Consider the following 14,363-nt stretch of genomic DNA (forward strand, 5'->3'; position numbering starts at 1 on the left):
TCACAGTCACTGAGTTTCTTTGATTTGATGTCAAGTGTTAGTTTGGCAAGAGTTTTCTTTTTGTCTCTATATCATTTCTTCTGTTATTTTTTCATTTTTCTTTCTGACATTCTCAGTTCTTGTGGTTTTCGCCTTTGTAGTCACCTCTTACACTGTATTTTGTGTGCACACTTTGTGTGCTCAAATAGATTTTTTATAGTGAATATCTGAGTGAAAAAAGGAAAAGATAAATCATCCCTGGCCCTGCTGGCAGATGGAGGGTAGCCATTCTGAAACACAGCAGAGAATTCTGTTCTGTCATAGTCATGCTATCCCACCAGGCCCTCCTGCTGGGTTTGTATAAGAGCCTAACACACCAGAGAGTAGAAATACAACCACGGCCATGTCTGTCCGTGTGTGTGTGTGTTTGTGTGTGTGTGTGTGTGTGTGTGTGTGTATGTGTGTTTGTGTGTGTATGTGTGTGTGTGTGTCAGTAGTGTGAGAAGGGCTTGTAAGATCATATTCCATAATGACCTTATATTCCATAAGCTCAGACTCATTACTTGACAGAGACCTGCTCGCAGGTCATAGAATGTTCAACCAACATTCACCAGACCATCAAAACCTTATCTCCCAGCGATTCTTTCTACACCACACATGTCAGGCTATCCAGAAAAAAGTACTGTCTACACTGAAGCAAGAGAATCTAAAAACACACAGTGGGGACCAGAACCATTCAGACAAGATGTTGCAGGGATGAGATCAGCAATTTGAAAAAGCTCTGATTAACATGCTCGGGGATATAACATCAGTAAAGAGTTATAAATCAAAGAGGTGGAAATTCCAAGCAACAACCAAAAAGAGATGATAGCAAACAAAATGCTGCAAGAGAGAGTCGGGGCAGTGAGAAGGCTCAGCAGGCAAAAGCACTTGTGACAACCTATGTTGATTCCTGAAAAATACACACAAATGCTGAAACCCAACTGGGTGTGGTGGCTCAAATCTGTAATCTGGAACCAAACTGGAAGCTCACAGACCCACCAGCCTTGAGCAGACAGAGCTGGAGAAACCCTTCTCCAACAGATGGTGAAGAGCATCCACTCCAGAAAGCTCCCTGTTCTCTGAACGCTTGCACTGTGTCATATACACAGATCTTGCTGAGGTTGTATTGCCATTAGTGTCTTCCTACTTTCTTTCTGCATATATGAAATAATGTAAGTATTGAGAGAACAGGGAACTTTCTGGAGCAGGTTCTGTTCATCATCTGTTGAAGAAGGGTTTTGTTTATTGCATGAGACCTATGTCAAAATGTAGATGCAGCATTCCTGAAAATATAAAATGTTCCGTAAGTTGTCATGGCAGTTAGCAAATGGGAGAACCTGATGTGGTGCTGTCCCTTTGCTGCTCAGCAACTGTCATGCTGGTGCAGCTCGTGGTTCCCCCACATCTGCCTCAACACATGTCTGCCTTTCAGTTCTCCAGTTCAAAACTGTTTTGCTTTCATGACTTCTGTATCTTGCTTTCTGTTTCTTCATGACTTCTCCAACATCTTGCCATGGTAGATAATCTCCTCTTGTGTGAGATACAAAAGTAAGACAAGCCAGCATCCTGTGTTGAACTGACTGCACTCTACAGTGAGGGCACAGTGTGCAGGATGCCTTCCCATCCTCAGGTCTAACTGGTGTGTACTATACTGACTTCTACATTATCTTTATGCATGCCATCAAGACACTGTTGCCTTCAGACAGAAGTAAAAGAACTTGAGATATCTATTTGAAAACTATTAGTTATTGTGAAGCTACTTTGAATCATGCAAAATTATGGAATTAATGCCTTATTAAAGTAAAATTGGAAGTGACGTTTTCAGTGATTCTTAAAAGGTGCCCATGGCTTATGTAACTTGTGCATATTTTATGCCACCCTTTAAACAGGTGACATCTGACTGTTCTTGTGGGATGTAGTGATATCTTCCATCAGCCAGTTATTTTGCTTCACTTTTGAGTTAACTGTTCAATTTATGAATCTTCCTCTTATATTTGTTTTTAATTTGTTATATGTGGGTATGTGCACATGAGTATAAGAGTCCACAGCCACCATCAATCAGATCCTCCACAACTAGAGTTACAGCCAAATGGGTTGTGAGCTGCCCAACCTGGGTGCTGGTAACAGAACCTGGATCTTTGTAACAGAACCTGGATCTTCTGCAAGAACAGTATGTATTCTTAACTGCCGAGTCACCTCTTCAGCTCCCAATTGAAGGATCCTAAATTCTCACTCACTTGGGTATGGAACTTGTGATGTGGTTGGACAGTAAATACCTTAAATGGTGTCAAGAGTTTCCCCAGGATCCACAGTCCCTGAAATTCAGGTTCTGTGTAGTTCAACTTAGTAGGTTTTCTGTACCAGTTTCTCCACCAACTCAGTAAGCCTGATCAAGCCCAATTGAAAAAGTAGAAGAAAAGGTTTATTTTATTTATTTATTTATTTATTTATTTATTTTATGGTGAAAAAGTGTGTATTTGGAAGTAGCCAGCTGGACTCAGTTTAAATGATCCCAATTTTGTTGGCAACATCCAGAGCATCATAATCAGGAGCCAACCGAACATACGCCTTCTTCTCTCCGTCAGGCCTTATGAGGGTGTTGACTTTGCCCACATCAATGTCATAGAGTTTCTTCATAGCCTGTTTGATCTGGTGCTTGTTAGCCTTGACGTCCACAATGAACACAAGTGTGTTGTTGTCTTCTATCTTCTTCATGGCTGACTCAGTGGTCAGAGGGAATTTGATGATGGCATAGTGGTCAAGCTTGTTTCTCTGGGGCGCGCTCTTCCGAGGGTATTTGGGCTGTCTCCGGAGCCGCATGGTCTTGGGCCGCCGGAAGGTGGGTGACGTGCGGATCTTCTTTTTATGGCTGTGGACGCCTTTCAGCACTGCCTTCTTGGCTTTCAAGGCCTTCGCTTTGGCTTCGGCTTTGGGAGGGGCAGGAGCTTCCTTCTTCGCTTTCCGCGCCATCTTCAGAAAAGGTTTATTTGAGCAAAGCAACTCCCAGCTGAGTTCTCCCGCTCCAGAGATCAAGGCAGAAGTCACACACCTGAACTAAAGCAGGCAGCTTACATAGCCTTGTAGGGAGGGGTGATGAGTGTCCGCCTCAAGCTGGGTTTGTGCTAAAATATGGCTAAAAGCCAGAATGCTTGGGCAGGGACATGGGCAGCTGGCAGCTTCAGGGAAGGAGGTGCCATAGCCTCCAAGAACACAGACTGTGCTTTTTGGAGATTGTCTGAGGAATGGGGTTTGGAGAGAGAAGAATGAGGGTTTCTGGACCAAGCAGGAATGAGCTAGAGGTTCCAGAACACACTTCATTCAAAGCAATTGGGGTTAGTCATTCCAACTTCCTAGAAACTACATTGTGTTGATTCTTATAACACAGAGAAAACTTTAGTGAACATCTTTAAGAGAAGATAAAAGAAACTGTGGTTGGAAAGATGAAAACATAAAGCTATGTGTCTACGTCCTCACATTGTCTCTTACCCAGGTTATGACAGTGAAGATGAGAAGGACAGTAAAGAGTAACAATAGAGATGCTGAGGTGATAGGGTAGGACAGGGAGGGAGGGGCAAGGAAAAAAGGAGGGAGCAGGAAAGGGAGATTGATTTCCTAGTTGGGAAAAGGGAGGCTAGCAGGAAGTTTGAGTGAGAGGCTTCATCCAGGCTCATGCCACATATAAATATTAAGAACCTGTTTTGTATTACAAAGAGCTTGAATAGCTGTCTTCTGTGTTTGCACATTCAGGTTTTAAACAAGCAGTTTGGAATCTTGTGACTATGCATTTTTGAATAATTAATATTCACAATACAATTTGTCATCTGTGAAGATGTTTGATGGAACCCATTTGCATTTAAACACTCATGATGGTTCTGAACAAGAGAAACACAGACGCATAAAGCACTTAATTATGTTTCTTTAAAAATAAATGTCAAGAAGCATTTAAAAATAAAATGTGCACAGAATACACAATATTGTGTGCTCCTAGAGGGATAATAGAGAATTGCTTTATATATGTTAATGTGCGCATTATATTGAAAGAGTTTATACAGTTTCCCTTTTCCTTCAAAGGTTTTTCTCTGTCTACATGTCTCTCTGTGTAAATATTGAGATGCCTGACTGGCGAATTTAGAATTATACGTGTCCTCCTCTTGTTTCTCACTGCTGGGTGTTATCAAGTGGTGTGGCTATTTCTTCTCCTCTGTGACAGCCAGTCAGCAGAGTCCAGTCTTCAGGGTTAGCACTGATACTGAGAAGTATAATCATGACTATTATTTGCATGAAAAAGTCAGTCTTGTGACCTGGTTATTATTCAATAAGTCATATTCACACATAAATGTAATTAAAGGCCTCATGGAAATCAATAGGATGCATGTAACTATTATGCATAAAATGTTTATGAATGATTGATTACTTGTTATTTACCATTTTAATCTTAACAATTATTCAAAGACTCTATAAATATATATTATCAAAATGAGATACTATAACACTTTTATATGTAGGAATCGTTTGTTATGTCTTCTTAAGTATATGTTTTTATTTTTTTTCCTTTGAGTTTCATACACGTATGCAGTATACCTTGATTGTATCTATTCATCAAGCCTCTTTGCCTCTCCTTAGGCCCGTCAGATGTCCCTTTCCCATCTTCATGTGCTCCTTTTCTTCTTTCTTTTAATATAATTCACTGATTAGTGCTGCTAGCATGCACTAACCTCTGGAATGTGAGCAGAGGCCACCTCCCTAAGGAAGGTTGACTCTCCCTTCCCCAGTAGCCTCCAACTGCCTATCTCCTTAGCTAGGGGTGGGGCTTCCTGAGCCCTTCTTCAACCATGCTGGAGTGTTGACTAACTTGATCTCCTGTGTGTCTTGCACAGGCAATCATGCTATCGCTGCTGTCTCACACATGTTCCTTTTTTTTTTTTTTTTTGTTTTTTTTTGTTTTTTTGAGACAGAGTTTCTCTGTATTGCTTTGGAGTCTGTCCTGGAACTTGCTCTGTAAACAAGGCTGGCCTTGAACTCAAAAAGATCCGCTTGCCTCTGTGTCTTGAGTACTGGGATTACAGGTGTGTGCCACCTCCACCCGGCCACATTGTTCCTTCTTTGTGGGATCATTTGTATGTCTTTAGAACTTTGGTCATTTAGAAAGTAATGTCAGTCATCTTTTTCTCTAGATGGAGGTTGGGCTTTCTTTACCTTCGTTCCATATTTTTCTCTTTTAGGGAAAAGCAGGATGACTATCAACAGGATAATTGGAATTTTGTTAGTTTTCCGTTAGGAGGGGAAAATTAGCTTCTAAAAGTGAATTAGTGTTTCCATATTTTCCAAGATCAGTATGTTATTATTGATTAGTTGGTTAATGTTTTTGAGTTCTACTCCTCCTTTGCTCTGGTTAGGGTTGCTTGTGTAGCCCATCAGTTTGTAGTAATCTCTAGCTGATGTGAGGGATTGAGAGTCAGGATCAAAGTATTTCTTTCTCTCCTTTCAGATTTTTTTACCTGTTACATCTTTTGTTTACATACCACAGCAGGAGGAAAAGTGAGAAATTATGTCCAATAAAAGAGACATTAATCCTGTCTTATGTATGTATGTATGTATACATGTTATGAATATATGTGTGTATATAGTACATATGTATATGCTGAGATTAAAGACATGCAGCACCACACCCTGCTCATGAAAAATATTTTAAAACCATAAAGCAATGTTTCATTTTTTATTTTCTGAACACATGTTTTTTTTTTTTTTTTTTTGATAGGATACTGTCTTTGTTAGGGTTTCTATTGCTATGATGAAACGCCATGACCAAAAGCAAGTTGGGTAAGAAAGGTTTCATTCATGTTTTGCTTCCACAATCACTGTTTGTCACTGAAGGAAGTCAGGGCAGGAACACAAGTAGGGCAGGAACCTGGGGGCAGGAGCTGATGCAAAGGCCATGAAGGGGTGCTTCTTACTCGCTTGTTCCTCATGGCTTGCTCAGCCTGTTTTTCTTAAAGAACCCATGACCACCAGTTCAGGGATGGCACAACCCACAGTGGTGTGGAGCCCTCCTGCACCAATCCCTAATTTAAAAAATGCCCTACAGGCTTTCTGCAGCCCAATCTTATAGAGGCATTTTCTCAACTGAGGCTCCCTCCTCTCTGATGACTCTATCTTGTGTTAACTTGACATAAAACTAACCAGGATAGATACAGACAATAAAGATGACTAGGTAAGTTTATTTAATTTCATTCAGGTTCTGAGCCTGTTCTTCCTGCATTTCCTATAAATCAGTTTTTTTTTTTTTTTTTTTTTTTTTTTTTTTTTTTTCCAATCAAATTCCTAGGTCTCTTTCCAGTGCTGAGGATTCCTTACCTGGGGCCCCATGTATCTCGGAAGACATCCTCCCACTGGATTACATTCTCAGTCCTAAGACTCATTCAGAATTTCTCTTTCCCTGCTTGTACCTGTAGAATCTACTGGAAAGTCTGCTAGGTTTTACTTTTCAAGTGTGTCTGAAATCTGTCTTTGTCTTTTCTACTATTTTAATGTCTTGTGTAGAATATAGTGGCAGTGCCTCCCTAATGGTCAGACTCCTTTTAAATATTTCATTCTGCTCTTCAAACAGGAGCTAGAATTTCATTAAACACTTCCCGGCTTCACACACCATTGTGTTAAGTACAAAACACATTCATTAGAAACAAAACAAACCCAAATAAATATTCTGCTTTCTTGTAACTAAATACTTATAATTCTTAACAAAAATACTTTGTTTAAAAAAGAAGTTTTTCTCTATAAAAGTATTTCAACTAAGTAAAGAAGGAATAATATAATTTTAATATCAGCATTTTATAACCTTTAATGAAACATTATAATTTAATTAGGTACTAAATGTCATTTGTAATGGCAGGGAGATGTTGTAATTTATCTCCGTGCTGGTTGAAGCCCATGACAAACTGGGGAATAGTCTTTCAGAAATATGAATAAATATTCAGACTTATCTGTGGCTTTATAGGGAATACATGGACAAACAAAGAACTGATGGAGAATGCTTTAAGTATGTGAAAAGCACTATAGGACAAGCCTACCCCACCCAATAGTAAGAGAAAAAGAAAAGCAAAACAGGGTGACCTGTAGATTAAGACTGTGGTCATAGTAACAAGATGAACTCTTTCAGAGATGCATGGTAAAATGTATGTTGATATGCAGTTTTAAGGGTGAATGGGGAGTGGGAAAGGATATAAGCAAGAATGGCTGAGTAAATAATTATGGAAACTCAGTTGTACAAAGTCGTTTCCTCCTTTTCTTTCATATATGTTTAAATCCTGTCACTATGAATCAAAACAAAACACCATTATGCTTAGGCCGTAACTCAAAGCCTCAAGCTTCTACCTAGCCTGATTATTTTCCTCGTGTTCACTAAACTTGCCCATGTTGTCCTCGAACACCCCAAGTTTCTTTTCACCTTTTCATAGTTGTTGAAAGTGTGATGTTCTCTATCTAGAAACTTCTTTGGCCAGATCTTTAGTCTCTGTTTTCCTTTTGACATTCAAGTTTGATTTACCTCTCAGAAGTTCTGGCTTTCACAGTCACCGTCATTGTGTTTCATCTTCATCCAAACATCTATTAGGATTTGATATTTTGTTTATATTTGTTATTGCTGTTTCCACCCACTGGAGTTCTGTGGGATGGTGCTGACTTTCTGTCTTGTCCACTCTTAAGTTCCAGGGACTTCATATGAAGGTTGGCGGATAGGGCTGATGCCCAGGAATTGAGTGAACCAAAGCTCACAACATTGTTGAATCTTAAGAGCATTATTCATATGTAGAATCAATAATATATACCACTGTTGCCTAGCAGAGGTATTTAAAATTCAGTTGGCATTCTCATTATTAATGTGTTTCAAAGGCTCATGTATGAGAAAATTAGCTCTGTTAGCAAAGCTTCAGAAAAATTTAGAAAATGTCAAATTCTCTCATAGCATTTATATAAAAATATTTGTAGTTTAGATAATTAATGTCATATCTTGTCTAAGCTGTTTCTTATATCTAGATTAGCAGAGGTTAACATTTATGAGGAGTGTTTATATATGATATGAAAATTTAGCAAACAGTTCTTGGCTCGTGTGAATGTCAGTGAAATACATATAATTATACCTTCTATCAAGAGGGAACTAATACTTAATAAATGAATGCAGGGAAGAGATGAGTTGTAAAATTATGAGACCTCTTATTAAAAGAAAGCACCATAAAAGTGTTACCCAGTTATATATCACTCAACCATGGAGATATGTTTTAAATTGCCTTGGTTAGTAATTTCCTCATTGTGTGAATATCGATTTGTACATATAGACTCCCAGATGGAACAGGTCCATCTTTTGGTGGAGCCCTTTCATGAGACATGGGGCTGCTGGTAGAGAACCACATACTGTTTCCAGACACCTTTGAAGTGAGAATCTACACTGCAAACGAAACACAGTAAAACAGTCATTCATTGTCGTTGTCAGTTATGTACAGCACATAGCTGTGTTGTTCTGGATGTGGCAGGAGGCATAGTAGGTTCTTTATACCAGCATCCCCACAGTGTGTAAGCTAGCTCATTGTAACAACTGAGATGCCACTGGGCGGCAGGATTATTTCATTTCACTATAGGCTGTGGAGTCATTATCATATATAGGGTCCATATATTTTTGGATGTTTGTGTGTGTGTGTGTTTCAGCAGTATGTGCCCTCCTCCACAGCACAGTGGATACTGCAGAGTTCCATTCCTTCTGCCATGGCCACGATGGGCCCCCTTACCCACTGCATGGCTGTCAAAGAAGCTTCGTATGTTGTGGCTTTCCCACTGGAAAGGTGGGAGGATTTCCTTCTCTTCATTGCCTCCTAGTGTTGCACATCTAGAAACTTATTCAGCTTTGGCCCTCTGCCAGGACACATTAATTGTAGGCAGCTTTGCTTGTTTGTTCATTTCAAATTAGTTACTTTTCTTGTTGCTGTGATAAATTGCCCTGGTAAAAACACCTTTAACCTTTCAGTTTAGTGGTTAGCATGGGTTTTCCCAACTCAGCTAATCTAATCTAAATAATCTCTGCAGTTATACACAAGAGGCTTGTATCATAGATGATCTAGACCCTGTCAAATTCACAACCAGTATCTACCACCACAAATCTACCTTTGTCAATCTGGCCCCTAAGGTCACTTTTAAGCCATTTGTCTCCATAGAGTCACACTGCACAATACATTCATTCTAGCTTCAAAAGTCTCCATAGTCTATAGCTGGTCCAACATTATTTAAAAGTGTAAGTACAGGGTCTAGAGAGATGGTTTAGAAATTAGGACCACATATTACTCTTACTGTAAATCTGAGTTTGGTTCCCTGCATGCATTTCAGATGGCTCACATCCTCCTGTAACTCCAACAGTGCAGGTATTGCACTGATGTGTGCACTCACATGTGCATGCAGGCATACCACCCTCCCCCCACTTTAAATTAAAATATGCCTTTTAAAAACTACAGAGTTTCTTCAGATGCTAAGACAATTCCTTAACTGTGAGCCTCTGAACAATTAAACAACAACAATAACAACAACAAAGAGCTACACAGTTCCACTTTGTGTGGCACAGAATGAACATCTCCATTCCAAAAGGAAGGAATAGGGTATAGGAAAGAATCATTAGAGCAGTGGTTCTCAACCTCCCTAATGCTGCACACTTTAATACAGTTCCTCATGTATTGGTGATGCCCAACCATAAAATTATTTTCCCTGCTATTTCATAACTGTAATTTTGCTACTGTTATATATTGTAATATAAATAGCTGTGTTTTGATGGTCTTAGGGCATTCCTGTGAAGACCCCCAGGTTGAGAACCAATTGATTTAAGCAAAATCAGCAAGGGAAATGCCAAGTCCTGCAAAATCACTTTTCTGGGCAGTTGTTCAGTTCCAGTTCGAAGTCCTTGAACTTAGGTCAGTTTTGTCCCTTCAAACACATTTGCATTTCAAAGTCAGAGCCTCTGGTGGGCACCAGCTTATCAGCAAGGCCCTTATAACCCAACAGGGGCTTCTCTTTAATGGACTAGTCTCTGAGAATTGCAGCTTCTGTTCCTGAGTTCTGCTTGTTTGCATCATCACTTTCTTGTGCTCTTCTCGACAAATTGCATGTTTTTTTAAACGTCTTTCTGCTCCATCTCTCCCCACCCCGACTGTAGAACTTGGCAATGAGTGGCAACTACATCACAGCCTAAATGAGCTCCTACTCTCAAATATCCTCTGACAAACAAATTAGTTCCTTATTCCTGTATTCAGCCTCAATCAAATTCTCAGGACACAAGTAGAGTACAGCCATGTTTGTTTGTTTTGGCTTTGTTTGTTTATTTGTTTTGCCAGAGTTTCTGACAGATGTCCTCTAGACCAGTTTCTGATAGTCTCTGTTCCCCTCTGAAATTCAGGAAACAAAAGTCTACTGTTTATGTTTTCCTCTGTGTTCTTTTCTTCCAGGTTCCCATCAACATGGTCTGTTAAACTCTATATGCAGCATTCTTATTTACTCCATTGTTTGTACAAGTCCCTTCAGTTCTTACGTGAACCTTAGAATATAAATTCTTAGGTGGCAAAGCATAAATTTCAAGAATCCCTTAGTGCACGCTATTGACTTTTTAAACTCATTATATTACCTCAATAGCAAGTTTAAAAAAGGAGACTACAGACTACTGCCCTACTAACACACACTTAAAGGATCCCTCAATTCTTATTTCAATCAAGGATACAAAAAGATGGTACAGCATATGCAAATCATATAATATAGCACATGAACATAATCAGCAGATGGGGGCAGTTCTCTTGATAAAATTCAATGTCACTTCATAATAAAACCCTTGAAGAGTTAGAGGATTGTTTGGCTTATTTGTGTTTGTTTCTCTTGCCTGATCACTTTGGCTAAAATTTCAAGTAGTGTATTGGATGTGGTGATAAGAGTGGGCACACTTGTCTTTTTGTTCCTGATTTACAAGAAATACTTTCTGTTCTTTACCCATTCAGTATAATATTAGATATAGGCTTGTTGGCTATAGCTTTTATTATGGTAAGCTGCATTTGTTTTTTCTTCTTTTCCTTGTGTTTACCTGAGTGTTTGTCAATCTTGATGATCATGTCAAAGGAAAAATTTTTTGTTTCATTGGTCCATAGTTCATTTATTTCTGTTCTGATCTTATTTCTTTATGTTTGCTGATTTTTTAAATTTAGTTTTTTGTTTTTGTTAGATATCAAGAGCTATCATTAGATTACATATTTCATATTCTTTTATAACAGATATTCATTCTTATTCTCCGTTTGTACGTTTTTTATAGTTTCCTTGCTATTGATTTCTGTTTTAATTCTATTAGGTTATGATAAGATGCAAGAAGTTATTTTGACCTTTGTGTTTGTTTAGGCTTCTTTTATGTCCTAAAATGATCTATTTAGGTAAAAATTTTATAAATAATGAAAAGAATGCAAATTCTACAACTGTTGGGTGTAATGTTATATAAATAAAACATCTTTTAAGTCCTAGTCTAGTCTAGCCTAGTCTAACGCTCAATCTTTTTGTTTTGATCTGTTTGTGTGAGAGAGTAACAAATCAGTTGCATAGTGGCCTATGTCTCTTTTTATTTTCTGTAGTTTTTAATGAAGTTGGATTCCCTTTCAATGCATATATTTATAATCATGGTATCTTCTTGATAAATTTTATGACCACTTGGCTTAAAACCTGTTTACCAGTTATGGACATATTTGCTTTTGCTTTCTTTGGGGTTCCATTTTTCTGGAATACCATTTTCTTTTTTTAATACTTTCAAAACCTAAATAATAAAATAATAAAATAATAAAATAATAATAATAATAATAATAATAATAATAATAATAAGTGGCTTACAAAGCAGTAAGTTTCCATAGCACTTTGTATGCACATTTCATTTTGGTTGATTCCTCTGCTGCTTCCTTCTCATCTCCCTGGCCCCTCTTTTAACTGCCGCACCCACACTACTCTATCCATCATAACTAGTATTTCCCTGTTCACTTTCTTCTGTCATTTCTCAACACCCCTCCCCTAAAAGCATACTTCTCCATTTACATGGGCCCCTCTCTACTTTCCTAACCATTACTCCTATTTACTCCCACATGGATACTTATATTTAACAATTAAAGCCTAGGATCTACATATGAGGTAGAATAAATGGTGTATGTCTTTCTGAGCCCATGCCCATACTCAAAATACTACTGTTCAATTCTATTCATTTTCCTGCAAGTTTCATAATTTCACTTTCCTTAATGGGTAAATAAAATTCCATTGTATATGGAATGTATAGAAATATATATACAACATTTCACTATCTGTTCATCTGTTGTTGAGCCTCTAGGCTGATTGCATTTCTTTGCTGCTATGAAAAGAGCAGCAATAAACATGGATGTACAAACGTCTCTGTAGTAGGATATAAAGTCCTTTGGGTTTATTCCCAGAAGTGATATCACTGGGTCATATGCTGGTTTATTTGAGAAATCCCCATACCGATTTCCATAATAGTTCTGCTAGTTTAATTCTCTTTTTTTTGTGCTTCAGTTTTTTTAATTAATTTATTTTTTACATTCCATTCCCAGGCTCCTCTCCCTCATCTCCTCCCACTTCCCCATTGCCACCTCCTATCCGCTTGTCGGAGATGGTAAGGCTTCCCCTAGGAAGTCTGCTACCTCTGTCCCATCATCTCATTGAGGCAGGACAAAGGCAACTTCCCACTCCACACACCCCTGTGTCTAGGCTGAGTAAAGGTGTCTCTCCATATAGAATGGGCTCCACTAAGTCAGTTTATGCATTAGTGTTAGATCTTAGACTCTCACTAACAGTAGATAAGAGTTTTTCTGTTCCTATAACCTCAGCAACATTTATTGTCAGTTGTTTTCTTGATGGTGGCCATTCTAACTAGAGTGTTATAGAATATCAAAGTAGTTAATTTGCATTTCTGTGATGAGTAGAGGTGTTGAACATGTTTTTCAAAATACATTTGGAAGATATATGAAGCAAAGATAAAAAGTCATGATTATCTAGCTGCCTAAAAATCCCTATAATACATATAATTCTATGTATAAACATATACTTTAAATGAAATTTTCTCATCTGGGCTGACAGGAGCCAAAGACTACCTAACAAAAACCCCATCACCAGGTGTGAGAAAGCCCTCCTTTGAGTTGTTGGTCACAGTTTTCCAAAAGACACACAAAACATTCAGCCTGTTGCTATCAACCTTGGTTACCCCACCCCCAAGGAGTAAGATAAGTTCCTATTGCTAAAGATTCCATGCACTTCAGAAACAGAGCTCAGAGATCCCTGACATAAAACTGACCCTTCCTGCAGACTTGCTTTCATGGTACCAGAAGGTGCCATTCAAGCTTCTAAAGGAGCTAAGCAACTAATGTAACCCTAACCCTAGCTATTGTGCTTATGAACCACGAAAACAACCAGCATGGCACTATAATCCCTTAGGGTTCAGTAGTGGCATACGTACCTTGGCAGTAACCAATAGCTTTTTCTAATTGGACTTAAGACCTGTTCAGCAAGAGGAAAAATGTGCCTGGGACTGGAAACCTAGCCAACTACCCAGGGCTGATGAAGTCACGGATCTTGGAGAAGAACCTACAATTGCCACTTCCCCTATAATGAGATTGATGACTACCTTATATGTCGTCCTAGAGCCTTCATGCAGTAGCTGATGGAAGCAGAAGCTAAGCACTGAGCTGAACTCCTGGAATCCAGTTGTAGAGAAGGAGGAATGATGAGCAAAGGGGTTAAGACCAGGCTGGGGAAACCCACAGAAACAGCTGACCTGAATGACACCTTGAAAACTAACATAGGATGGAACCAGGCCCCCTGAACGTGGGTGTCAGTTGGGAGGCCTGGGCAGTCTATGGGGCCTATGGTATGGAACAGCATTTGTCCCTAATGCACGAATGGACAGTGGGAGTCCATTCCCATAGAGGAATACTCTCTCAACCTAGACACACGGGGGAGGGTCTAGACCCTGCCCCAAATGATGTGACAGACATTGATAATCCCCTCCATGGAAGGCCTCACCCTTTCTATGGAGCAGAAAGGGGATGAGATGGGGGGGGATCAGTGGGGGTTGGGAGGGAGAGGGAACTAGGATTGATATATAAAATTAGGTTTTTTCTAATTTAAATTTTTAAAAAGGGGGGCAGGCTAACAATTAGCAACCAACCAGAACAATAAACAGCAAAACCGGAAACATCAAATCCTTTCAAGATAGCTTCTCCACTATTGCTTAGGTTCTTTGTGTTGTTGTTGTTACATATTTTTTTTATTTAAATTAGAAACAAGCT

The 14,363-nt window shown here is 38.9% G+C and overlaps 2 protein-coding genes across 3 annotated transcripts in view; one reads left to right on the top strand and one right to left on the bottom strand.

The window, feature by feature from the left end:
• Nubpl (NUBP iron-sulfur cluster assembly factor, mitochondrial) overlaps nucleotides 1–14,363 on the top strand; it is a 180,320-nt gene that overhangs the window by 102,347 nt on the left and 63,610 nt on the right. The window lies entirely within an intron of this gene.
• On the bottom strand, nucleotides 2,478–2,991 carry LOC127230581 (60S ribosomal protein L23a). Its single transcript, XM_051195824.1, has one exon. It carries the CDS (start codon nucleotides 2,989–2,991, stop codon nucleotides 2,524–2,526), a length of 468 nt encoding a protein of 155 aa, XP_051051781.1. The 3' UTR covers nucleotides 2,478–2,523.

Source organism: Phodopus roborovskii, unplaced genomic scaffold, assembly GCF_943737965.1.
Source record: "Phodopus roborovskii unplaced genomic scaffold, PHOROB, whole genome shotgun sequence".
In the NCBI taxonomy this organism is placed as follows: Eukaryota; Metazoa; Chordata; class Mammalia; order Rodentia; family Cricetidae; genus Phodopus; species Phodopus roborovskii.

Coding starts and splice junctions, on each gene's coding strand:
- LOC127230581 (XM_051195824.1), bottom strand. CDS start 2,991: ATGGCGCGGAAAGCGAAGAAGGAAGCTCCTGCCCCTCCCAAAGCCGAA.